This window comes from Hyla sarda, chromosome 3, assembly GCF_029499605.1.
Source record: "Hyla sarda isolate aHylSar1 chromosome 3, aHylSar1.hap1, whole genome shotgun sequence".
Taxonomy (NCBI): domain Eukaryota; kingdom Metazoa; phylum Chordata; class Amphibia; order Anura; family Hylidae; genus Hyla; species Hyla sarda.
The window spans coordinates 49,883,087-49,910,496 of NC_079191.1; the positions used below are offsets into that span (position 1 = coordinate 49,883,087).

A 27,410-nucleotide genomic window follows, 5' to 3' on the forward strand; every position below is an offset into this window, starting at 1 on the left:
TGCAAGTCCATCCTGCTTTGCGGCGGGCTCTGGTGAAAACCAGTAACCCCTTAGATTCCGTTCCCCTGGTACGGCCCACGCCATCACCCCACTGACACAGAGGATCCACCTCCAGTGTCCTCGCTGCATACCAGTCCGGATCCTGACAACTAGAAGACATCAAGCTCTGTTGATGACTATAATATTGCTACCCAGTGCCATAGAGTGTCCCAGAACAGTACTAGAATATAGATATAAAATGATTCCATATACATTCAAGCTCATTCATGTGTAGTAAATACGTGCATGCTTGATACCTATACTGTATGATTGTATGTACATTATCACTGCTACTATATTTACACTGCTACATCACTATAATTACATACACACACACATGCTTACATCACTACATACACTCTTTGATGCACATGCACGCACATAGATACATGCTCATTACATGTATTTATACATGCGCACTCCTACTTTATTATATGGCAGCTGGTACATAGCAAACCTCTCACTTGGCTTAGTAGGTACGTGCAGACCTATAAGAGGAGGGTCAAGAGGGGTCATTTGCAGCAGAGAAATCAATTTCAGTTAAATTTGTACTGAAAATCTGAAATACTGATATTTTAAAGGGGAACTCCACGGGAAAAAAAATTTTTTTGTAAATCAACTGGTGCCAGAAAGTTAAACAGATTTGTAAATTACTTCTATTAAAAAAAACTCTTAATCCTTCCAGTACTTATCAGCTGCTGTTATGATCCACAGGAAGTTATTTTCTTTTTTGAATTTCCTTTCCACCTGACCACAGTGCTCTCTGCTGACACCTCTGTCCATTTTAGGAACTGTCCGGAGCAGGAGAGGTCTTCAATGGGGATTTGCTCTGGACAGTTCCTGATACAGACAGAGGTGTCAGCAGAGAGCACTGTGGTCAGGCAGAAAGGAAATTCAAAAAGAAAAGAACTTCCTGTGGATCATAACAGCAGCTGATAAGTACTGGAAGGATTAAGATTTTTTTTAATAGAAGTCATTTACAAATCTGTTTAACTTTCTGGCACCAGTTGATTTAAAAAAATAAATAAAATAATGTTTTCCAGTGGAGTACCCCTTTAATGCATTTGTCCATTTTTCTACAGCAGCAAAGAACAGACTTAGGGTTTATTTGGGATGTTATACATTTATTGTAGGGTCATTATTATATTATAATTGTTCATCCTTTTTTTTCAGCAATTGTCACAAATAGACACAGATCTGAAGTCAAGAGCAGTTACGTATAACAACATTAAAGGCAACCTGCAGAGTCTGGAGAGGAAAACTGTGTATGTATAGATGCTTATGTGAGTGACTTTGTATTTCTTTAGGAGAATACGAGTATTGATATAGTAACAGCATTACTGTATGTCTCATTACAGATCTGTATTGTACAGATCCAGAATACTCATCTCATAGACTCCATTGGGCCCATACTATACTGCTGTATGCTCCTGATCTTATACAGAGGCACTTGGAGGTTTTTCTTACATATCCATGAGGAAAAAAAAAATGTGTCAAGCTTCAATGCATGGCATATATTACAGAAGTCGTTCTTGAAGAGGCAACTTAAAGTGGTACATGGAGTGCCCACAGGGGGGCAGTATAGACCCAAGAGCACTGTAGAGGGTCTATGCAAACAGCGTTGACATGTGCATGGCACCTCGAAGGCCGTTTCGTAGTCTTTTTATCATTTTGCTAATTGGTCACTAGCCTGTCCTATGCCGAGTCGTTCCCACAAGGTCAGCTTTCACAATAAACAGATCCAGACCAATTTCCTCCAAAATGGGCAGAGTCAGGAAGGCCCTTGAAACCGAGGTGAGGGTAAAACTTCTACTTTATTCCCATAATGCAACGCGTTTCGCGGAGGTTCCGCTTCATGCGTCGTTGCATCACTCCCACGCCCCTCGTTACATCAAGTCACGCCCCCTCCCATAGACTTGCATTGAAGGGGCGTGGCGTAACATCATGAGGGGCGTGACAGTGACTTTACGACCCCCGCTGCCCACTTCAAGCGTTTGAAACGAATGTCCGGTACTGCACAGAGATCGCGGGGGGTCCCAGCGGCAGGACCCCCGCAATCAGACATGTTATTCCCTATCCTTTGGATACGGGATAAGTTGTCTAGGGACGGAGTACCCCTTTAAAGGGAAACTCTGACCAAAAGTATGTCTCTTATATTTTGGACTATCGGTTAGCAACATACATAGAAACACCTGTGACACACCTTGTATTCCACGTCACTGTGAAGATCTGGTCATATCACACCTTATACAAGAGCAGTGGTTCCCAACCTTTTTTTTCCAGAGGACCTCTTGGCACCCCATTTCCAAAATTTGTACCCCCTGCATAAGTGACATGTTGTAATTAATATAGTTGCCGTTATTTAAAAATTTTTGATTTGGAGTTGGTCACTTTTCCGCTTCTTCACTTTCCGGTGTAGACCTCTATTAAGATTTCTTATGGCCAAGACTTGCCTCTCCAGCACAATCCCCACCTCTTTACAAAATCTCCATGTGAATTGCCCTACACAGTAATAGTACCTGCTTTGTGCCTCCATAAAGTAGTTAAGCCCCCTCTGTGCACCCATATAATTGTAGACCCCCATACAGCAGTAGGTTGCATCCATAGAGTAGTAGGCCCCCCTCTGTTCCCCCATATAGTTAAAGGCCCTTATACTGCCCCCCCCCATATAACAGTAGGCAGCACCCTCTGTGCCCCCATACAGTAGTAAGCCACTTTTGTGCCCCAATTTAGTTGCAGGCCCCTATACTGTCACCATATAGTTGTAAGCCCCCATACTGCCCCCATATAGATGTAAGCTCCTATACTGCCCCTATATAGTTGTAAGCCCCCATACTGCCCCTATATAGTTGTAGGCTCCCACACTGCCCCGTTTAGGTGCTTCACTGCTCCTTGGTCAAGTGGCCTACTGCTGTGGTCTATAGCAATAGGTCCCAGTAGCACTGAAGTTATTGCGGTTGTTACTGTCCAAAGCAGCCTGGTGCTCGGATGCCCTTCCTCCTCCACCCTATGGGGCAGCGATGTCAACTGGTACCAACAGCCACTGCTAACTTCTCCTATAGAGAGCCGCGACCACTTTAGAAGCAGTGACCAGTGGCCGAGGCCATCATTAACTGCTAAGTACCCCTGAAGGTACGTGTACCCCAGGTTGGGAACCGTTGTACTAGAGGATTGTTACATAGATCTATTGATATCTATCAACATATGCACCAAAACTCCAAGCATTGGCAGGATCACAATAACATCTAACCCCACTGCTAGGTAACAACATTGTAGAGGGTCAGGGGCTTTTTATTGAATTGCTTTAAATCTTCAAAAAATCCACTTTTTGCCTCTGTCTGCTCTCTAAAAATAAAATGACTGCATACAATGTATTTAGCAACATATATGTCTCATATATTCTATAGGGGCAGTTTACTGACCAGAACCCTAGCTGACATTGTAAATAAAGAAGACTTTGTTTTGAACTCAGAATATCTCATCACGCTGCTGGTGGTGGTCCCCAAGTAAGTAATATATAGACACTTAAGATATGCTTTAAAAAAAATTAGAGACTTCAAATGACTGTTCAGTTGTGAGTTTTAAGATGATATGTCCACAAGTATCTATAGGGGATACGTCTGTGATTCTTATTTTCTTCAGTTCTCATTGTTTTAGCTGTGTTTCATTAGTGCAGAGATGTGATCTGTGCTACAGCTTAGCTACAGTGCTTACAGGGACCCTGAGGTAGTCTTAGACACGCCCACTTTCTCATGATTGGTTCAGGCTGCTACTCCCTTTCTCATGATTGATTCAGGCTGCTGCTCCCTTTCTCATGATTGGTTCAGGCTGCTACTCCCTTTCTCATGATTGGTTCAGGCTGCTGCTCCCTTTCTCATGATTGGTTCAGGCTGCTGCTCCCTTTCTCGTGATTGGTTCAGGCTGCTGCTCCCTTTCTCATGATTGGTTCAGGCTGCTGCTCCCTTTCTCATGATTGGTTCAGGCTGCTCTTCCCTTTCTCATGATTGGTTCAGGCTGTTGCTCCCTTTCTCATGATTGGTTCAGGCTGTTGCTCCCTTTCTCATGATTGGTTCAGGCTGCTGCTCCCTTTCTCATGATTGGTTCAGGCTGCTGCTCCCTTTCTCATGATTGGTTCAGGCTGCAATTCCCTTTCTCATGATTGGTTCAGGCTGCTGTTCCCTTTCTCATGATTGGTTCAGGCTGCTGTTCCCTTTCTCATGATTGGTTCAGGTTGCTGCTCCCTTTCTCATGATTGGTTCAGGCTGCTGCTCCCTTTCTCATGATTGGTTCAGGCTGCGGCTCCCTTTCTCATGATTGATTCAGGCTGCGGCTCCCTTTCTCATGATTGATTCAGGCTGCTGCTCCCTTTCTCATGATTGGTTCAGGCTGCTGTTCCCTTTCTCATGATTGGTTCAGGCTGCTGTTCCCTTTCTCATGATTGGTTCAGGCTGCTGTTCCCTTTCTCATGATTGGTTCAGGCTGCTGTTCCCTTTCTCATGATTGGTTCAGGCTGCTGTTCCCTTTCTCGTGATTGGTTCAGGCTGCCGTTCCCTTTCTCATGATTGGTTCAGGCTGCTGTTCCCTTTCTCGTGATTGATTCAGGCTGCCGTTCCCTTTCTCATGATTGGTTCAGGCTGCTGTTCCCTTTCTCATGATTGGTTCAGGCTGCCGTTCCCTTTCTCATGATTGGTTCAGGCTGCTGCTCCCTTCCACTGCAGTTCAGCTCATGTGATCCTCATTCTACATCTAATCCTCACAAATTCTGTAATTTTCCACTTACAGGTCCAGCTACGGTGCTTGGCAGAAGACCTACGAATTATTGTCTGACATGGTAGTACCTCGATCAACCAAGTAAGAATCTGTGGGTAAAAGAGAGGGGGGGGGGGAGGTTCTTGTGGGACTTCTGGTGGGCTTTGGTGTCTGGGCTGATGGGAGGACTTGAGGAATATGGTTGTGGGATCTGCTATGAATTCCTATTGAGTTAGAAGATAGTCTGACCTGCTATATTCTGCAATCTGCTATATACTGTCACGATTCGGCTGGCAGGAGGTGGATCCTCTGTGCCAGAGAGGGATTGGCGTGGACCGTGCTAGTGGACCGGTTCTAAGCTGCTACTGGTTTTCACCAGAGCCCGCCGCAAAGCGGGATGGTCTTGCAGCGGCGGTAGCAACCAGGTCGTATCCACTAGCAACGGCTCAACCTCTCTGACTGCTGAAGATAGGCGCGGTACAAGGGAGTAGACAGGAGCAAGGTCGGACGAAGCAGAAGGTCGGGGCAGGCAGCAAGGATCGTAGTCAATATGGCAATAGCAGGAGGTCAAGTACACAGTATGGACAAACACAGTAAACGCTTTCTCTAGGCACTAAGGCAACAAGATCCGGCAGGGGAGTGCAGGGGCAGAGATCAGATATAGCCAGGGAGCAGGTGGAAGCCAATTAAGCTAATTGGGCCAGGCACCAATCATTGGTGCACTGGCCCTTTAAGTCTCAGAGAGCTGGCGCGCGCGCGCCCTAGAGAGCGGAGCCGCGCGCGCCAGCACATGAGAGTAGGGGACCGGGACGGGTAAGAGACTTGGGATGCGATTCGCGAGCGGGCGCGTCCCGCTGTGCGAATCGCATCCCCGACGGCCATGTCAGAGCAGCGCTCCCGGTCAGCGGGACTGACCGGGGCGCTGCAGGGAGAGAGACGCCGTGAGCGCTCCGGGGAGGAGCGGGGACCCGGAGCGCTCGGCGTAACAGTACCCCCCTCTTAGGTCTCCCCCTTTCTTTGTGCGGTAACTGCTTCCCATGGGATGAGGACACCGGGAGTGATTGAAGGGTTTCCTCAAAGGCAGGCCGTACAACAGGAGTGGGAATGGGGAGGGAGGGCAGAGGGTGAAGCTTGGCACGGGGCAGGATGACACCAGGACGGGGGCCATGAGGAGGCACTGAGGCTTGCCTGACGGGACTGGGAGGGAGGGAGAGGCATTTCTTGTGGCAAGCCGGGCCCCAATTCTTGATCTCCCCGGTGGTCCAGTCAAGGGTGGGAGAATGAAGCCGGAGCCACGGCAGACCGAGGAGGACCTCAGAGGTACAGTTGGGAAGGACGAAGAACTCAATGACTTCATGATGGGGTCCAATACACATCAGGAGGGGTTCTGTGCGGTAACGCACGGTGCAATCCAACCTGACTCCGTTGACCGCGGAAATGTAGAGCGGCTTGACGAGACGGGTCACCGGGATGCGGAATTTATTCACCAAAGAATCCAGAATAAAATTCCCAGAGGCACCAGAATCCAAGCAGGCCACGGCTGAGAGGGAGGAGTTGGCTGAAGGAGAAATCCGCACGGGCACCGTGAGACGTGGAGAAGCAGACTTTGAATCAAGAGACGCCACACCCACGAGAGCTGGGTGCGTGCGTTTCCCAGACGTGGAGGGCGAATAGGGCAATCCACCAAGAAATGTTCGGTACTGGCACAGTACAGACAAAGATTTTCTTCCCTACGGCGATTCCTCTCTTCCTGGGTCAGGCGAGACCGATCCACTTGCATGGCCTCCTCGGCGGGAGGCCCAGGCGTAGATTGCAACGGAGACTGTGGGAGAGGTGTCCAGAGATCTAAGTCTTTTTCCTGGCGGAGCTCTTGATGTCTCTCAGAAAAGCGCATATCAATGCGGGTGGCCAATTGGATAAGTTCTTGCAGGTTGGCAGGAATCTCTCGTGCGGCCAGCACATCCTTGATGCGACTGGATAGGCCTTTTTTAAAGGTCGCGCAGAGAGCCTCATTATTCCATGATAATTCAGAAGCAAGAGTACGAAATTGGATGGCGTACTCGCCCACTGAAGAATTACCCTGGACCAGGTTCAGCAGGGCAGTCTCGGCAGAAGAAGCTCGGGCTGGTTCCTCGAAGACACTCCGGACTTCAGCGAAGAAGGACTGGACTGTGGCTGTGGCAGGATCATTGCGGTCCCAGAGCGGTGTGGCCCAAGACAAGGCCTTTCCTGAAAGAAGGCTCACTACAAACGCCACCTTAGACCGTTCAGTAGGAAACAAGTCCGATAACATCTCCATATGCAGGGAACATTGAGACAAAAATCCACAGCAGAGTCTAGAGTCCCCATCAAATTTGTCCGGCAGGGACAAGCGGAGGCTAGGAGCGGCCACTCGCTGCGGAGGAGGTGCAGGAGCTGGCGGAGAAGATGGTTGCTGCTGTAGCAGAGGCAGTAGCTGCGACTGAAGTTGCTGCACCATGGTGGACACTTCCGACAGCTGGTGACTTAGATGGGCGATCTGTCGGGATTGCTGGGCGACCACCGTGGTGAGGTCAGAGACAGCTGGCAGGGGAACCTCAGCGGGATCCATGGCCGGATCTACTGTCACGATTCGGCTGGCAGGAGGTGGATCCTCTGTGCCAGAGAGGGATTGGCGTGGACCGTGCTAGTGGACCGGTTCTAAGCTGCTACTGGTTTTCACCAGAGCCCGCCGCAAAGCGGGATGGTCTTGCAGCGGCGGTAGCAACCAGGTCGTATCCACTAGCAACGGCTCAACCTCTCTGACTGCTGAAGATAGGCGCGGTACAAGGGAGTAGACAGGAGCAAGGTCGGACGAAGCAGAAGGTCGGGGCAGGCAGCAAGGATCGTAGTCAATATGGCAATAGCAGGAGGTCAAGTACACAGTATGGACAAACACAGTAAACGCTTTCTCTAGGCACTAAGGCAACAAGATCCGGCAAGGGAGTGCAGGGGCAGAGATCAGATATAGCCAGGGAGCAGGTGGAAGCCAATTAAGCTAATTGGGCCAGGCACCAATCATTGGTGCACTGGCCCTTTAAGTCTCAGAGAGCTGGCGCGCGCGCGCCCTAGAGAGCGGAGCCGCGCGCGCCAGCACATGAGAGTAGGGGACCGGGACGGGTAAGAGACTTGGGATGCGATTCGCGAGCGGGCGCGTCCCGCTGTGCGAATCGCATCCCCGACGGCCATGTCAGAGCAGCGCTCCCGGTCAGCGGGACTGACCGGGGCGCTGCAGGGAGAGAGACGCCGTGAGCGCTCCGGGGAGGAGCGGGGACCCGGAGCGCTCGGCGTAACATATACTCTGATATGCCTGTTGCTAGTATGGTCCATAATCTTATGAATTGATAGGACCCTGCTGCTGGCTTTAGAGATGGAACAAGTACTGTATTACTTTATTAGAAAAAAAATTCACTTTCATCTTCAGGCCCTATGCATTACATATTTATGTTGTATAGATGCTTTAAAGGGGTACTTCGGTGAAAAACTTTTTTTTTTTTTTTTAAATCAACTGGTGCCAGAAAGTTAAACAGATTTGTAAATTACTTCTATTAAAAAATATTAATCCTTCCTGTACTTATTAGCTGCTGAATACTACCGTAGAAATTATTTTCCGTTTGAAACACAGAGCTGTCTGCTGACATCATGAGCACAGTGCTCTCTGCTGACATCTCTGTCCATTTTAGGTACTGTCCAGGGTAAAAGGAAATCCCCATAGCAAACATATGCTGTTCTGGACAGTTCATAAAATGGACAGAGATGTCAGTAGAGAGCACTGTGCTCGTGATGTCAGCAGACAGTTCTGTGTTTCAAAAAAAAAAATAATTTCCGCTGTAATATTCAGCAGCTAATAAGTACAGGAAGGATTAAGATTGTTTTAATAGAAGTAATTTACAAATCTGTTTAACTTTCTGGCATCAGTTGGTTTAAAAAAAAAAAAAAAAGTTTTTCACCGGAGTGCCCCTTTAAGGGGTTTTCCAGTCAGAGTAAGTGATGGCATATTGTACATCCCCTGTACTCCTACTGGGATAGGCAAGAGAAAACACCAAAAAATGACTTCTTTTCTAGATGTAATACATGAACCACAGATGGATTTAGACAAGGAAACGAGTAGTGACACCATTGGCGCTTGTGACTCTACGTCATAAGGACCTCTCAACACCGGACGCCCTTGTTTATTGTGCTGTTTGCTGCTTTGTAGGATGATCGCGGAGGACGGAGAAGGAGGCCTGTTTACAGTCACCTTGTTCAGAAAAGTCATTGATGAATTTAAAGCTAAAGCTCGAGAAAACAAGTAAGAACCATACATATTATCACCAAACAAAGAATAAGAATGAAGGGATAACAGTAGAGCGGAGGCCAGGATGTGCAAAAACTATAACCCCCAAGGGCCAGTCGTAGATTTGATTGTGCCCAATACAGTACCCTCTACTGATGCCTCCCCCTCCTTATAATGTGCCATACTGTGCCCAAGTAATAGAGATACAGTATAAAATTGGATTCATCTTTCCATATCCATTTACATTGACTACAGACCCTCCCTTTACCCCCCTCCCCCTTTCTTTTGACAAGTGTTATGTACTGTTCATAACTATGCTCTAGTTCGTTGCGGCATTCCTGTTGCGTCAGGCTCTCCCGCTTGCACTGTTTTGTCTTTATTTTGAACTGCGGTTCACTATTATGTATATGCAAAAACCCAATAAAATTCTGAATTGAAAAAGAGATACAGTATAAAAATACTCATACAAACAGCAACCAAATCCATTGCCTTAATTAAAGGGGTACTCCCACGGAAAACTTTTTTTTTTTTTTTTTTTTTTTATCAACTGGTGCCAGAAAGTTAAACAGATTTGTAAATCACTTCTATAAAAAAAATCTTAATCCGTCCAGTACTTTTTAGGGGCTGTGTACTAAAGAGAAATCCAAAAAAGAAATGCATTTCCTCTGATTTCATGACCACAGTGCTCTCTGCTGACCTCTGTTGTACATTTTCGGAACTGTCCAGAGCAGCAGACAGCTCTGGACAGTTCCTAAAATGGACAGCAGAGGTCAGCAGAGAGCACTGTGGGCATTAAATCAGAGGAAATGCATTTCTTTTTTGGATTTCTCTTTAGTACACAGCCCCTAAAAAGTACTGGAAGGATTAAGATTTTTTAATAGAAGTGATTTGCAAATCTGTTTAACTTTCTGGCACCAGTTGATTTAAAAAAAAGAAAAAGGTTTCCATGGGAGTACGGAGACCAAATAACATGTCAAGACAATACCCCTAAAAAAAAAAAAACTTTGGAAAATTGCTGGAACCTCTCATGATTCTGCCAGGCCCCCCTCCAGCCTGGTCTGAACCATACCAGGAACCAGCAACGTTGCTAGTTGCCGTGGCAACATTTCTGTATGACGGGAGGACTGTTCACCATTGAGTGACAACAGGAGTTATGGCTCAATCAGCTCTGTGATATTTAAACCCTGCTCTTGCCAACATGTGTGCTCATGATTGCAGTTTTTCTTCCTCACCAGCACATGGATTTCTGAATACCTTTGCCTGTATTCCTGATCTTTTGGCTTTTTACATGACCTCCCTTTTGTCCTGTGATTTGGTACCTCGTTACTCTCTTGGTTCTGACCTTGGCCTGCCTTACTTCACTTTGTGTTTCTGTTTGTCAGTATGCTGCCTTCTTTACTTTGTACCCTGGTCTGTTCCATGTGTAAACCATTTTGCTTCCTGACATTAACCCTTCAATTCCTGTTTTTGTGTTTGATCTCACTTTTGCCCAGCAATGTGTTGAGGCTAAGTGTGGGATCTTTAGTAGCTTCCATAAATAGAACTTTGCACCCAGTCTCCACTGTGGGAGTCAATGGCAGACATAGGCAGCAATATGGCAATATGGAGTCCAGGCTATACATTTGGGGTATACATTGGAAGAATGTGCAGAGTGAGTAACGTATATTGATCATATTTCTGTACATTTACTGCTTTTAGGTTTATGGTGCGAGAGTTTTACTTCAATGAGAAAGAGCTGCAGTCAGAAAAAGACGAAATCATTAAATTGGAGAGCGATAAGAAGCAGCAGTATGTAAGTATTTTTTTTTTTTTACCAGATTGGATACTTACAAATACTACGAGATGTGTTACTGCTAATTTTATAAAGGAGCACCCTGGGGAACACCTGAGCAATGTCAAATAGAATTCTAAGAGAAGACATCATGTGTACAGACCCATTTGGCCCATCTGTGGTTTCCACCATCTCCATGAGACCTCACGCAGCAGTTCATGTAGCATTGCCACCTGGCCGGTATTTTACTGGCACAGCCGGTATTTTGGCCACCCTGACGGTATTTTTATATTAAAAATACCAGAAATGCAATGGCCAGTATTTATCCAACCAATCCTCTAACTCCCGGAATGTTGCACCATAATCTATACAAGTGTTTCCCAACCAAAGCTCCTCCAGCTGTTGCAAAACTTCCACTCCCTGCATGCCCGGACAGCCAACGGCTGTCCGGGCATGCTGGGAGTGGTAGTTTTGCAACAGCTGGAGGCACCCCTGGTTGGGAAATACTGACCTATACTATATACTACTATATAGTCCAACATGCTGGGAGTTGTAGTTTTCGTTTGGGACAGCTGCTAAGCCAGGGGCTGTTTTAGGGCATGCTAAGAGTTGTAGTTAGTAACTAACTGCAACCCCCGAATTTAATTAAAAAAAAAAGCGATCAAAAAGTCACATCAAAATAAAAATGGTACCGTTAAAAACTACAGATCGGGGCGCAAAAAATGAGCCCTCACACAGAGAGAAAAAAAGTTATAGGGGTCAGAATAGGACAAAGTTTCCCCTTCATATGTGTATCCTGTGATGTCACGCATATATAATGAATTATGCAAATTAGCATTGCTGGTATTTTTTGCAAAAAAAAAGGTGGCTACCATAAGTACATTGAAGCTCGGAAGCATCATAAACAAAGATAAAACACCTATAGGAATGTAGGGTTTCAATTTCCAAAACCTTAAAGGGGTATTCCATGAAAAAATTACTTTTTTGTTTTTTCATATCAACTGGCTCCAGAAAGTTAAACAGATTTGTAAATGACTTCTTTAAAAAAAAAATAATAATAATCTTAATCCTTCCAGTACTTATCAGCTGCTGTAGTTGAGTCATTCATTTCTGTCTGACAACAGTGCTGTCTGCTGACACCTCTGTCTGTCTCAGGAACTGTCCAGAGCAGGAGAGGTTTGCTATGGGGATTTGCTGCTACTCTGGATAGTTCCTGAGATAGACAGAGGTGTCAGCAGAGAGCTCGAAGCGTGGAAACCCTTTCGGCACCCGAATCTGTTGTGGTGCACGTGGACTGCAACAGGACAGATAAAGGAAAAAATCCCGGCACACACAATTTTCTTCTGCCAAGCGATGTGTGTTTCATTAACCCGGTGCAAAATACAAAGGACGCGTTTCGGCCAAAGCCTTCTTCAGACTGACATAAGTCTGAATAAGGCTTTGGCCGAAACGCGTCCTTTGTATTTTCCACCGTGTTAATTAAACCCACATCGCTTGTCAAAAGAAAATTGTGTGTGTCGGGATTTTTTCCTTTATGTGTCAGCAGAGAGCACTGTGGTCAGACAGAAAAGAACAACTCAACTTTAGCAGCTGATATGTACTGGAAGGATTAAGATTTTTTTTAATAGACGTAATTGACAAATCTGTTTAACTTTCTGGAGCCAGTTGATATAAAAAAATGTTTATTCATGGAATACCCCTTTAAAAATGTCTAAAAATGTCTGTACAGGACTTAGAGCTTTGTTTTTTTTCTCATACAGGGATCCAGCTGTAGAACCAAGCAATGTCACTACTGGGAGCTTACAGTATATAGCAGTGGTCTTCAACCTGCGGACCTCCAGATGTTGCAAAACTACAACTCCCAGCATGCCCGGACAGCCGTTGGCTGTCCGGGCATGCTGGGCGTTGTAGTTTTGCAACATTTGGAGGTCCGCAGGTTGACGACCACTGGTATATAGGATTACACAGCTTCTACTGGACTCAGTATAAAAGCAGAAGCCATGGCAAACAATGAAGGGGTCACAGCACTTATATGAGCATCTACCCCTCCAAACAGAGGTCAGGGGGGTCAAGAGTCGGACCCCCTGACCGATCCGATGTCTCACTGAAACAGGGCGGACTACCGAAGGAGACTGAAGGAGATTTATCAGGACCTGTGCAGGGGAAAAGGTTAACCAGTTGCCCGTAGCAACCAATCAGCTCGCTTCTTTCATTTTGAAAAAGGCCTCTGAAAAATAAAAGAAGCAATCTGATTGGTTGCTATGGGCAACTAGTCAACTTTATCTCTTAACAGATTTTAATACATCTCCCCCAGCAGGTGTAAATCTGTCCCATTTTTGCTGGATAGAATTTGCTGCCACAATTGACATCCGTGTTTGTCTGTGAAGACATTTTTGATCAAAGTGTGGTGTCCCGGTACCGTATTGCATACCGTACCTAGTGTAGAGGTTCCCAAAGTCAGAGTAACTGCGTTCAGGTAGGGTTCCTCAGGTGGGACAGCCCCTAGTCGCCTCTCCTAAAGTCTATCTTTAATTATAATAAATGTATATATTTAATATTTATATCTATATTGTATAGAAATGTATAGTACTTACCTTGTTCAGCGTCGCAGGAACTTCGGTCATGTGACCATGCTAGTAACATCTATGGTATGTTGGAGGACCTTAGGAGGTCCTTGGGTCACGTGTTACCCACAAATCTCTGTTATGGTGATTGACATCCGTATGGACCAATTAGCACTAGTCCAGCCCCTGCCCATATAAGGGACCGGCATCCAATTATCGCTCTCTTGGGTTGCTGCTCTCGTGGATGCCGGCCTAACAGGACGGTGCTACGCAACTTTCAAAGACACGCTAGGCCTCAAAACCTGCCGGCCTCAGCGGAACCAAAACCGAGAGTTCAAATCCAAATCCCTGCTAATACTAACGTGACTACTGGACCGCAACTAGCTTGCAGAAAACCTTCAGTAAAAGTTAACGCAGTTACAGAAACTCTCCGGTTGTGGTCAATCTATTCTTATTATTTACCTCCCTATCGCTCTTGGGAAGGGTGGCGGTAGGAAAAACGTTATTAGGAACCCTCACCCTGGCATCACGAATAGCAAGGGTTAACAAGCACCCTTTAATTACTGCACAGCTAAACTCCCCATACCCTACACCCCCCCAGGCTATCAACCGCCGATGTAATCCTTCGGCAGTAGGACCGTGCGGCACTGTGCTGTCACCATTGACGGCCATGCAGTGCTCGCGGAATTCCACTCAAAGAATGAACACGTTTATTCTTTGAGCGGAACAATTTCGGCGGCAAAACGGTTCTAGCGGAAGACCCGATCACACTGATGTTAATGTTCGCTGCGCAGAATTCCGCTCGCGTAATTCCAAACACGTAATTAAATGGGGGAAGAACGCTGGAATTGTCCAGTGTGAACATACCCTTAACCCCTTGGGGACACAGGGCGTTTGCCTTCCTAAAATTCATTGTTTTTGTGGCCCCTCGAGAGATTCCCTTATTGAAGAACAAGTTATAATGTACAGTGGTCCCTCAAGTTACAATATTAATTGGTTCTGGGACGACCATTGTATGTTGGGACCATTGTATGTTGAGACCATAACTCTATGGAAACCTGGTAATTGATTCTAAAGGCACCAAAATGTCATCCAAAAATAGGAAAAAGTGAGGATTAAAGAAAGATAAGTAGATAACTAATATAGATAAAGCAAATCCTTACATATAAAAGTAAGAAAGATCTGCTGGGAGCTGTAAATCACTGTATGTCAGTGTTTCCCAAGCAGGGCGCCTCCAGCTGTTGCAAAACTACAACTCCCAGCATGCCCGGACAGCCTTCGGCTGTCCGGGCATGCTGGGAGTTGTAGTTTTGCAACAGCTGGGGGCACCCTGCTTGAGAAACACTGGTCTATGTAGAGGACAGAAGCTTCTTCAGGGTCCTGTACAGTACACAGTGTCCTAAAAAAGTAACATGGAGCCGCCCTCACCTGGTGTCCAAAGGAGCAGCAAACCCTGGTACAGGTAAAGAGTACAGAACATGTAATACCTCCCTGTACTGTAGGGGGCGCTACCAGACACCAGTCAGTGCATACACTTCAGTAATACAGGGGTTTTACCAGTAAAATGCCCATTCTGATTGGTCGGTTCTTCCAGCCATTGACATGTTTCACAGATCTGGACTGTCAGTACATTGTATGATGAGTCGGGTTTCAACTTACAATGGTCTAGATAGACCATTGTATGTTGAAACTATTGTATGTTGAGGCCATTGTAAGTTGAGGGATCACTGTATTATATTATGATCACTATTTCCTAGGTGTCCTTCTACCTGCACATTAGTTACTCTGTCAGGTCTGTTGGTTAATATTAAGTCTAGTAGGGCGCCCCCTCTGGTCGGACCCTGCATCATTTGGGACAGATAATTTACTTTATAGTCAGAAACCTGTTTCCTTTATGAGATTCACAGGTCTCAGTCTCCCAGTTTATATCAGGATAGTTAAAGTCCCCCATTATTATCACCTCATTCTGATTTGCTGCCTTGTTTATTTGCCTCAGTAATTGATCTTCTGCCTCTTCCATTATGTTTGGTGGCTTATAGTAAACCCCTATCAGGATTTTTAAAATTTTTTATCTCCATTAATTTCTACTGTGGAATTTCGGAGCAGAATTTCTGCCATAGATCGAGCCGGCGGCTATAGGACCGCGCGGACTGCATTGCCGTCCCCATAGACGGCAATGCATTTCTAGGTGGATCTTTTGGGAGATCTGCTCAGAAATGCATTGACATCTATGGGGACGGCGATGCAGTCCACGTGGTCCTAGTGCCGCCGGCTTGATCTCTGGCAGAAATTATGCCCAGTGTGAACCCAGCCTTACAATGTAATAATTCCTTTAATTTTATAGCGTCAACACATACCCCAGCGCTATACAGAACTTGTCAGCACTCATATTGGTCCCTGTACCCATTAGGGCTCACAACCTAAATTCCAAATTCACCAATCAGTATGTTTTGGAGTATTGGCAATAACTGGAGTAACCCTGGGAAGAACATACAAACTCCTTGCAGATGTTGTCCTTGGTTTGATTTTACACATAGAACCCACTGAGCCGCTGTGCTGTCCACCAAAGAGCTCAAAGTGTCCCGCGCAATTTTTCCATATAAAAATCTTTTGAGGGTCTTAGCCAAGTGACCACTTTCACTGTATGAATCCTAAGTTTGGCACCAGAGTGGCTCGGTGGTTCGTGCTGGTACCTTGCAGCATTGAAGACCTGGGTTCAAATCCCACTAGAGGGCAGCACCTGCACCTGCAATGAGTTTGTATGTTCTCCCTGTGTTTGTGTGGGGTTTCTCCAAAACAGAATATTTGTGCGCTATACATGAAATAAAGAATTATTAATTCAAAATAATAAAATTCAGTATGTATGAGTACAGTGAAGGCTTCAAAAATATAGATAATGCACCATAATTTCCTGTAAAAAGTGAATGTGCATCATTGCTGTTTAACCCTACAGGGTCCTCTTCTGCGCTGGTTAAAAGTGAACTTCAGTGAAGCTTTCATTGCTTGGATTCATATAAAAGCTTTGCGGGTTTTTGTGGAGTCTGTTCTAAGGTAAGGACCTTGGGGTTCTGATTGTACAGTGGGATTGTTGGCTTTGGGTGGAGACAGCGTTGTATTGTATGAAATGTATCAGCTGCTGCTTTATGGGGTCATGTGGGCACCTCTGGGTTGTACAGAGTAGTGATACGGTACCTGTGGCAGCTTGTAGTGCCATATCGTATCCAAGTGGACACTTTGGTATATACAGATGATTTTCCCAATGGCAAAAGCTTATTTTGCCACTTATTGGCCCCACCTTACTACTGGGATGACACACTGTAACAAACCTCCTCCCCATGTAATCTCCTTACTACTGGGGTGACACACTGTAACAAACCTCCTCATCATGTAATCTCCTTACTACTGGGGTGACACACTGTTACAAACCTCCTCATCATGTAATCTCCTTACTACTGGGGTGACACACTGTAACAACCTCCTCCCCATGTAATCTCATTACTACTGGGCTGACACACTGTAACAAACCTCCTCCCCATGTAATCTCCTTACTACTGGGGTGACACACTGTAACAAACCTCCTCATCATGTAATCTCCTTACTACTGGAGTGACACACTGTAACAAACCTCCTCATCATGTAATCTCCTTACTACTGTGGTGACACACTGTAACAAACCTCCTCCTTATGTAATCAATATGGGGTTTTGCTGGATGGGTAGGTGCTTCAGATGCTGGCTAACTTGGTTGCTGAGGTCAGAGCGGTGCCCCCATCAAGAGTGCGCTCTAGGAGGCTGCCTATTTTGCCGATAGGCAAAGCCGGCCCTGGTGCAAAATCCTTCAGTGCCAATCCAATTTTATGTTGCAGCCTATAGTACCAGCCAGCCATGGTGCCTCTAGCTGTTGCAGAACTACAACTCCCAGCATGCTGGGAGTTGTAATTTTGCAACAGCTGGAGGCACCCAGGATGGGAAACACATTTATCGAACAATTTTTTTGAGCATGGTCTAATACAATTTAAACACTTTTTTAAGATTCACCAACACAGATTTAGTCGCACTGCTGTGATTCATGCATCAGACGCACATGCTGGGTCCGCGATCAAACCTTCCTGTACTATCGGGTTGTGCTCAATGTTCAGAACTGATAGTTCATAAACATCATCCAAAAGTATAGAAAAACAGGGCACTCACCACATGATTTACTGCTTCAGTGAAGGGTTTAGTTACAGATCCATGTTACATCCAGTGCTGTGCAGACAGGATTCGGTTCAGGGGGTGAAACGTCTCGTAGGGTCCGAAACGGCACCGTTGTCCTACGAGACACCCCTGCACCGAGTCCTGTCTGCACAGCACTAGATGTAACGTGGATCTGTAAGTAAACCCTTCGCTGAAGCAGTAAATCGTGTGGTGAGTGCCCTGTTTTTCTATACTTTTTAAAGATTGCTAACTAATTAGGTATCTTTTGTATGTTACCCTTTATATTTTAGGTATGGCTTGCCAGTGAACTTCCAGGCAGTGATTCTGCAGCCCAGCAAGAAAGCTATGAAAAGGCTACGCGACGTGTTGAACGCCCTGTTCAGACACCTGGATGAGGCAGCAGCTGCAAACATGAAGGATGTAAGTAAGACGTGCCAGGGTATGGCTGTGATGTCAGTAAGACGTGCCAGGGTATGGCTGTGATGGAAGAAAGACGTGCCAGGGTATGGCTGTGATGTCAGTAAGATGTGCCAGGGTATGGCTGTGATGTAAGAAAGACGTGCCAGGGTATGGCTGTGATGTAAGAAAGACGTGCCAGGGTATGGCTGTGATGTAAGAAAGACGTGCCAGGGTATGGCTGGGATGTAAGAAAGACGTGCCAGGGTATGGCTGTAAGTAGCGGCTTTGTTTTTTCTAGGGATGCACCGAAATTTCGGTCTCTGAAGATTATCAGCCGGAAATGCCCCCTTCGGCATTTTCGGCTGAGTGAATTTTCCGACGATGATTTTGGGTGGCATGGTTTAACCCCTCCCCAACCCATGACATACATGTACGTCATGGGTCGGGCCCGCATCATAAACGGGAGATGCCTGCTGCTATCAGCGCTGATGTTCGTCATTTAACTGGTTCGACCATACCCGGCCGCCCCCTGCTAATTCTTGTAGCTGCCGACATGCGGCTATTAACCCTTTAAAGCACCACTGTGAAAGCTGACAGCAGTGTCTAAAGGGACCCTGGGGGCGATCCACTGTGGAGGTAGTCGGAGGGCTTACCTCCCTTTCCCTGGTGTCCATGGATCTGGACCAGGCTCAACCAAATGAGCACAGAGCACACAGATCAATAGAGTTCTAAGGAACTACATTGCTCTGTATGAGGAATCTAATGATTCCCCCTAAAAGTCCCTTAAGGGGCCAATAAAGTGTTGAAAAAAAAAAGTTAAATAAAAGGTTTGAAACCCATTAACCCCCTTCCATATTAAAAGTTTTAATCACCCTCCTTTTCCCATTTTCCATATAAAAAAAAATATGAAAAAATAAAGATAAACCTTTTTGGTATCGCTGCGTGAGTAATTGTCCCAACTAATAAAATATTAGGTTTCTGATCCTGCACTGTGAACGGCCTAAACGCAAACGCAAAAATAGCTGATTTAAGTCACATCACCCCCCCCCCAAAAAATTTTTTAAAGACTAATATATATGCATTTTTGGTTTTCAGCCAAGTACAGCCTAAATTTTCGGTTTCGGACCAAAATTTCCCTTCCGGTGCATCCCTAGTTTTTTTCATCTTAAGGGGGTACTCCGGTGGAAAACTTTTATTTATTTTATTTTTTTTAAATCAACTGGTGCCAGAAAGTTAAACAGGTTTGTAAATTACTTCTATTAAAACATTTTTTTAAAAGTGGTATTCCGCGCAAATTTTTTTTATCCCCTATCCAAAGGATAGGGGATAAGATGTCTGATCGCGGGGGTACCACTGCTGGGACCCCCCGCAATCTCCCTGCAGCACCCGCATTCTATGCGGGAGCTGCGTCTCTAGTTTCAGAAACCTCCGGGTTTCCAGGACTGGGGATGTGAAGCCCCTCTCCCATAGACATGAATGGAGGGGGCTTGGCGTGACGTCACGTCCCCAGTCCTGGATGTTTCCAAAACTGGAGACGCAGCTCCCCCATAGAATGCGGGTGCTGCAGGGAGATCGCGGGGGTCCCAGCGGAGGGCCCCCCCCAATCAGACATCTTATCCCCTATTCTTTGGAAAGGGGATAAAATGTTTTTGCCCAGAATACCCCTTTAATCCTTCCAGTACTTTTTAGGGGCTGTATACTACAGAGGAAATGCTTTTCTTTTTGGATTTCTCTATCTGACCACCGTGCTCTCTGCTGTCCATTTTAGGAACTGTCCAGAGCATCATATGTTTTTTATGGGGATTTTCTCCTGCTCTGGACAGTTCCTAAAATGGACAGCAGAGGTCAGCAGAGAGCGTTGTGGTCAGACAGGAGAGAAATCCAAAAAGAAAAAGCATTTCCTCTGTAGTATACAGCCCCTAAAAAGTACTGGAAGGATTAAGATTTTTTAATAGAAGTAATTTACAAATCTGTTTAACTTTCTGGCACCAAAAAAATAAATAAAAATTTCCACTGGAGTACGCCTTTAACCCCTTAAGGACTCAGGGTTTTTCCGTTTTTGCACTTTCGTTTTTTCCTCCTTACCTTTTAAAAATCATAACCCTTTCAATTTTCCACCTAAAAATCCATATTATGGCTTATTTTTTGCGTCGCCAATTCTACTTTGCAGTGACATTAGTCATTTTACCCAAAAATGCACGGCGAAATGGAAAAAAAAAATCATTGTGCGACAAAATCGAAGAAAAAACGCCATTTTGTAACTTTTGGGGGCTTCCGTTTCTACGCAGTGCATATTTCGGTAAAAATTACACCTTATCATTATTCTGTAGGTCCATACGGTTAAAATGATACCCTACTTCTATAGGTTTGATTTTGTCGCACTTCTGGAAAAAATCATAACTACATGCAGGAAAATTTATACGTTTAAAAATGTCATCTTCTGACCCCTATAACTTTTTTATTTTTCCACGTACAGGGCGGTATGAGGGCTCATTTTTTTGCGCCGTGATCTGAAGTTTTTATCGGTACCATTTTTGTTTTGATCGGACTTTTTGATCACTTTTTATTCATTTTTTAATGGTATAAAAAGTGACCAAAATACGCTTTTTTGGACTTTGGAATTTTTTTTGCGCGTACGCCATTGACCGTGCGGTTTAATTAATGATATATTTTTATAGTTCGGACATTTATGCACGCGGCGATACCACATATGTTTATTTTTATTTATTTTTTTTACACTTTTTTTTTTATGGGAAAAGGGGGGTGATTCAAACTTTTATTAGGGAAGGGGTTAAATTACCTTTATTAACACTTTTTTTTTTGCAGTGTTATAGGTCCCATAGGGACCTATAACACTGCACACACTGATCTCTTGCACAGATCACTGCCGTGTATTAACACGCCTGTGATCAGCGTTATCAGCGCTTGACTGCTCCTGCCTGGATCTCAGGCACGGAGCAGTCATTCGCCGATCGGACACCGAGGAGGCAGGTAAGGGCCCTCCCGGTGTCCTGTCAGCTGTTCGGGACGCCGCGATTTCACCGCGGCGGTCCCGAACAGCCCGACTGAGCAGCCAGGATACTTTCACTTTAGAAGCGGCGTTCAGCTTTGACCGCCGCTTCTAAAGGGTTCATACCGCACATCGCCGCGATCGGCGATGTGTGGTATTAGCCGCGGGTCCCGGCCGTTGATGAGTGCCGGGACCGACGCGATATGATGCGGGATCGCGGCGCGATCCCGCTTCATATTGCGGGAGCCGGCGCAGGACGTAAATATACGTCCTGCGTCGTTAAGGGGTTAAAGGGATACTCCGGAGGAAAAAAAAAATAGAATCATCCTCAATAGGGGGAAGAATTTTTATGTGTCTGCTGGAGTTCTATATTTTATTTTTAAATTGACATCAGCATGTAATTATTATTATTTTTTTTGTATTGACTGTAATTTGCTTGTTTTTTGCAGGTCGGTATGGATATTCCCGGCTTACAGCTGAACAACCAAGACTATTACCCATACGTCTGCTTCAAGATTGACATGGCCAGCTTAGACTTCGAATCTTAGTGTTAGACGTTCTAGAAGCGACAGAACATAGTGAATTCTATAGTAACCATCGGTCCTATAACACTGTGCTGACTGCCTAGTCTTCCCTACAGACAACAGATGCGTCTTCGTATCTAAGTGTAAACTGCATGAAATGAGCCAGAAATGTGTGCGCTAAAGCCAGAGCCATCGTCCCTGTGTCTCAGGCCGGGTTCACACCTGCATTAGGCACTTCCGTTGCGTATTCCGGACAAAATAGCGCGGCATACTGCACTATTTTGCCCGGTGAAATGCCAGACACCATGCAGGAAACCCGATGAACCCCATTAAAGTCAACAAGGGGCATTGGTATCTGGTAAAGATGAGCAAACTTACAGTAAATTTGATTCGTCAGGAACTTCTCGGCTTGGCAGTTGATGACTTATCCTGTATAAATTAGTTCAGCTTTCCGGTGCTCCCGTGGGCTGGAAAAGGTGGATACAGTCCTAGGACTGTATCCACCTTTTCCAGCCCACCGGAGCACCTGAAGGCTGAACTAATTTATGCAGGAAAAGTCATCAACTGCCGAGCCGAGAAGTTCGTGACAAATCAAATTTACTGTAAGTTCGCTCATCTCTAGTATTTGGAACAAGGGATAGAAAATCCAGGCACTCACCAGATATGAATAAGGCTAGGTTCACACTGTGGAATTTCTGGGCAGAATTTCTGCCGGAGATCGAGCCGGCGGCACTAGGACAGCACGGACTACATTGCCGTTCCCATAGATGGCAATGCATTTCTGAGCAGATCTCCCAAAAGATCCACCCAGAAATGCATTGCAGTCTATGGGGGCAGCAATGTTGTCTACCTAGCGCAGAACTTCTGCCCAGAAATTCTGCAGTGTGAACCTAGCCTAAGTGTTTTAAAGGGGTACTCTGGTATAAAACTTTTTTTTTTTTTTTTAAATCAACAGGTGCCAGAAAGTTAAACAGATTTGTAAATGACTACTATTAAAAAAATCTTTACCCTTCCAGTACTATTTAGCAGCTGTATACTACAGAAGAAATTCTTTTCAAATTTATTTTTTGTCTTGTCCACAGTGCTCTCTGCTGACACCTCTGTCCGTGTCAGGAACTGTCCAGAGCAGCATAGGTTTGCAATGGGGATTTTCTCCTGCTCTGGACAGTTCCTGATACTGGCATCAGGTGTCAGCAGAGAGCACTGTGGACAAGACCAAAAAAAGAAATAAAAATAAAATAAGAATTTCCTCTGTAGCATACAGCTGCTAAAAAGTACTGGAAGGATTAAGATTTTTTAATAGAAGTCATTTACAAATCTGTTTAACTTTCTGGCACCAGTTGATTTAAAAAAAAAAAAAAAAAAAAAAATTGTTTTCCACCGGAGTACCCCTTTAGCGTTATTTACATAGTGGGGTCACACAAACAGGCGACGTTTCGGCTTTGGAATCCCACAGGATGAAGCCAAAACGCGTCCTGTATCTGTGACCTGACAACGTAAATGAACTCAATACAATTGCAGATCTGGTGAGTGCCAGGATTTTCTATCACAGGTTCTGGATCTGTTCCACCACCACCCACCGAAGTGTGGACTTGCCCCTATATATCAGTATCTGTAGGGACAGAGCAGGACAACAGAAGGACCAACGATAGTGTGAACCCAGTCATAGAAGAAAACGTCACTCAGCAGTATGTAATATTTGTAAATTATGTCGTAGACCAGTGTTTCCCAAGCAGGGTGCCTCCAGCTGTTGCAAAACTACAACTCCCAGCATGCCCGGACAGCCAACGGCTGTCCGGGCATGCTGGGAGTTGTAGTTTTGCAACAGCTGGAGGCACCCTGCTTGGGAAACACTATCATAGACCAACTTTCTGTGCCTGGTGGCCAGTGACCACCTACAATAAAAAGAAAAGAGATTGTATATGTAGGACTGTGCAGTGTTTTTCTGTGACTCACTTGTACTAATTAGAGATGAGCGAACTTACAGTAAATTCGATTCGTCACGAACTTCTCGGCTCGGCAGTTGATGACTTTTCCTGCATAAATTAGTTCAGCTTTCCGGTGCTCCGGTGGGCTGGAAAAGGTGAATACAGTCCTAGGAGACTCTTTCCTAGGAATGTATCCACCTTTTCCAGCCCACCGGAGCACCTGAAGGCTGAACTAATTTACGCAGGATAAGTCATCAACTGCCGAGCCGAGAAGTTCGTGACGAATTGAATTTACTGTAAGTTCGCTCATCTCTAGTACTAATACCCTATAGAGAGTGTCCACTCTACATGTCCCATACTGTCCAAATTCAAAGGGGTGTCAGCAGAGAGCACTGTGGTCATACTGGGAAAAAAAAAATACACAACTTCCTGTAGCGCATACAGCAGCTGATACGTACTGTAAGGATTATGATTTTTAAATAGAAGTAATTTACAAATCTGTTTAACTTTCTGGCAACAGTTTTTTGTTGTTGTTTTTTTCCCTCCGGAGTACCCCTTTAATTTTCACTTGACAACCCCTTTTAATTTTCAACCAAATTAGTACCAAGAAAACCCATATTCCATTTACCAGGGGTAAAAAGCGTGATTATCAGAGATCGTGAGATTATATAATTAATTATGCGCACTTGCGCCAAGAAACCTGCAATTGACTTGAAAAATAAAACTAATTTTTTTCAAGTCAATTGCAGTTTTTTTTTTTTTTTTGGCGGAAGTGCGCATAATTAATTATATAGTTTCGCGATCTCTGATAATCACACTTTTTACCCCTGGTAAATGGAATATGGGTTTTCTTGGTACTAATTTGGTTGCAAATTAAAGGGGCTCTCAAGTGAAAATTAAAGGGGTACTCCCGAGGGAAAAAAAAAGAAAAAAAAACTGGTGCCAGAAAGTTAAACAGATTTGTTAATTACTTCTATTTAAAAATCTTAATCCTTCCAGTACTTATCAGCTGCTGTATGCGCCACAGGAAGTTGTGTAGTTTCCCCCCCCCCCCCCAGTTTGATCACAGTGCTCTCTGCTGACACCTCTGTCCGTATCAGGAACTGTCCAGAGCAGGAAAGGTTTGCAATGGGGATTTGTTCCTGCTCTGGACAGTTCCTGACATGGACAGAGGTGTCAGCAGAGAGCACTGTGGTCACACTGGAAAGAACTACAGAACTCTTACAAATCTGTATAATTTTCTGGCACCAGTTGATCTGAAAATGTTAGTTTTTTTCCCCCCTCTGGAAAACCTCTTAAAGGGGTAGTCCAGTGGTGAAAAACTTATCCCCTATCCTAAGGATAGGGGATAAGTTTGAGATTGCGGGGGGTCCGACCGCTGGGGCCCCCTGCGATCTCTCTGTACGGGGCCCCGGCTCTCCGCCGAGATAGCGGGTGTCGACCCCCGCACGAGGCGGCGGCCGACACGCCCCCTCAATACATCTCTATGGCAGAGCCGGAGATTGCCGAAGGCAGCGCTTCGGCTCTGCCATAGAGTTGTATTGAGGGGGCGTCGGCCGCCGCCTCGTGCGGAGGTCGACACGCCCCCTTCCCGCGGGCTGTCGGGGCTCCGTACAGGAGATCGCAGGGGGCCCCAGCGGTCGGACCCCCCACGATCTGCAACTTATCCCCTATCCTTAGGATAGGGGATAAGTTGCTCACCACTGAATCACCACTGGACTACTCCTTTAAACATACTCCCTATCCACAGGATAAGGGATAAGTATCATATCGTAGGGATTTAGCCGCTGGGACACCCCCCAGCAATCTCCGAAAAAGGACCCTACTGGACTTACTGTAGTTTTGTTCAGCTCTGATTAATAGTAGAGATGAGCGAATTTACAGTAAATTCGATTCATCACAAACTTCTCGGCTCGGCAGTTGATGACTTTTCCTGCGTAAATTAGTTCAGCTTTCAGGTGCTCCGGTGGGCTGGAAAAGGTGGATACAGTCCTAGCAAAGAGTCTCCTAGGACTGTATCCACCTTTTCCAGCTCATCGGAGCACCTGAAGGCTGAACTAATTTATGCAGGAAAAGTCATCAACTGCCGAGCCGAGAAGTTTGTGACAAATCGAATTTACTGTAAATTCGCTCATCTCTAATTACTAGTAAACACTACTATACATGACATTTTGATAAAGTGTGTCAATGGTGACTCAAGAAGCCAAATTTATTATTCTAAGAAAAAAAAAAAAAACTACTACCACAACCAGCTAGATAATCTTAAAGTAGTAATCCAGAATTAGAGAAACAATGTGGATTTTCTTTTTTTTTTTTTTTACATAAACAAAAATAAAAAACAGCGCCACACCTATCCTCAGGTGGTGTGTGGTACTACAGCTCCAGTTCCATTGAAGTGAGTGGAGCCAAGTTGTAATACCACACACAACCTGAACACAATTTCAAAACCTGAGCTAATTTTACAGATAAGTGCACTGAACAAAGAGAACACTAGATGTCAAAAAATATTTTATTCAGAAATCGAGTCAAGCTGATCAATTTGCCAATGAAAATACCCAAAACATAAAATACATTAAAGGGGCACTCTGCTGCTCAGCGTTCGGAACAAACTGTTCTGAACGTTGGAGCCGGGAGCTTGTGACGTCATAGCCTCTCCCCCTCATGCCTCGCCCCCTCAATGCACGTCTATGGGAGGGGGCGTGGCGGACGCCACGCCCCCTCCCATAGACTTGCATTGAGGGGGTGGGGCGTGACAGCATGACGGGGCGGGGCTATGACGTCACAAGCTCCCGGCTCCAGCGTTCGGAATAGTTTGTTCCCAACGCTGAGCAGCGGAGTGCCCCTTTATACAAAATAATTAGAGATGAGCGAACTTACAGTAAATTCGATTCGTCACAAACTTCTCGGCTCGGCAGTTGATGACTTTTCCTGCATAAATTAGTTCAGCTTTCCGGTGCTCCGGTGGGCTGGAAAAGGTGGATACAGTCCTAGGAGACTCTTTCCTAGGAATGTATCCACCTTTTCCAGCCCACGGGAGCACCTGAAGGCTGAAGTAATTTACGCAGGATAAGTCATCAACTGCCGAGCCGAGAAGTTCGTGACGAATCGAATTTACTCTAAATTCGCTCATCTCTAAAAATAATATTTGCAGTGTCGGCAAAAAGGACATTCTGGGGACAGTTTTTTGACTGGCTAAAAAGCCGCACAGGACTTCACGGATAACTCCTTCAGTATACAAAACTTGCCCTCCCAACCACCGTCAAAAAAAAAATAACAAAACAAAATATATATATAAGAAGAAAAAAAAAAAAAGAAAAAAAATTCAACAAAAATCTAAGGAGCAAACAAGAGAACTCTTCACTGTTACAACAATTCATAGAATTTTTTTCAGTGTTCTCCCAAGAGGAACTGTATTGTTATCATTGAAATCCCGTTCTTCAAGTGCACATGTATCTGTCAGGTTACCATTCATTGCTGCCACCATCTTAGCAGGCGGGACGAGTAGAGAGTCACCAGCCGAAAAAGTTCCTCCAAGAAGAGGGATGTAACAATACAACAAGGAAGTAGGCGCTTCTTCTCTTCACAGCTCTTCTTTTCCAATGTCATCGAGTTCTACATCGCTGAGATCAATGTCGTCCTCAACCGGAAGCTGAAGAACAAAACGGAAACATGGGATGGATTTCTTAAATGGGCACTCTCATTAAAATTAATTTTTGCTATTGCACTCCTTAACGTAAATAAAAAAAAAAAATCTTTTAAAAGTTTTCTATGTAGGTTTTATTTTTTTTGTTTAGAAAAACTGCCACTAGGTGTCTCCCTACTTGTGCAGAGCGCATTTCCTCCTATCTCTTGCACAGACTTTGGACTCCTGTTGGCCTGGCAGAAGTCCAAAATCAGGAAATGCAGTCTGGAGTGCTGAGGGGGTTTGTGTGCAGCC

General features: G+C 45.2%; 2 protein-coding genes across 3 annotated transcripts in view; one reads left to right on the top strand and one right to left on the bottom strand.

The window, feature by feature from the left end:
- Positions 1-21,959, top strand: part of ATP6V1C2 (ATPase H+ transporting V1 subunit C2) — a 70,115-nt gene extending 48,156 nt beyond the window's left edge. For both annotated transcript variants that reach the window (XM_056564189.1, XM_056564188.1), the window contains exons 6-13: positions 1,213-1,304; positions 3,447-3,545; positions 4,822-4,890; positions 9,005-9,097; positions 10,781-10,874; positions 16,371-16,468; positions 17,903-18,032; positions 21,471-21,959. In XM_056564189.1, the coding sequence (XP_056420164.1) occupies positions 1,213-1,304; positions 3,447-3,545; positions 4,822-4,890; positions 9,005-9,097; positions 10,781-10,874; positions 16,371-16,468; positions 17,903-18,032; positions 21,471-21,569 (774 nt within the window). In that variant the 3' untranslated portion in view covers positions 21,570-21,959. The remainder of the gene's footprint in view (positions 1-1,212; positions 1,305-3,446; positions 3,546-4,821; positions 4,891-9,004; positions 9,098-10,780; positions 10,875-16,370; positions 16,469-17,902; positions 18,033-21,470) is intronic.
- A 4,579-nt stretch (positions 21,960-26,538) lies between these two features.
- The window catches only part of PDIA6 (protein disulfide isomerase family A member 6), a 40,366-nt gene continuing 39,494 nt past the window's right edge, over positions 26,539-27,410 (bottom strand). Inside the window, exon 13 of the mRNA XM_056564191.1 lies at positions 26,539-27,122. Coding sequence (XP_056420166.1) covers positions 27,054-27,122 — 69 coding nt within the window. The 3' untranslated portion in view covers positions 26,539-27,053. The remainder of the gene's footprint in view (positions 27,123-27,410) is intronic.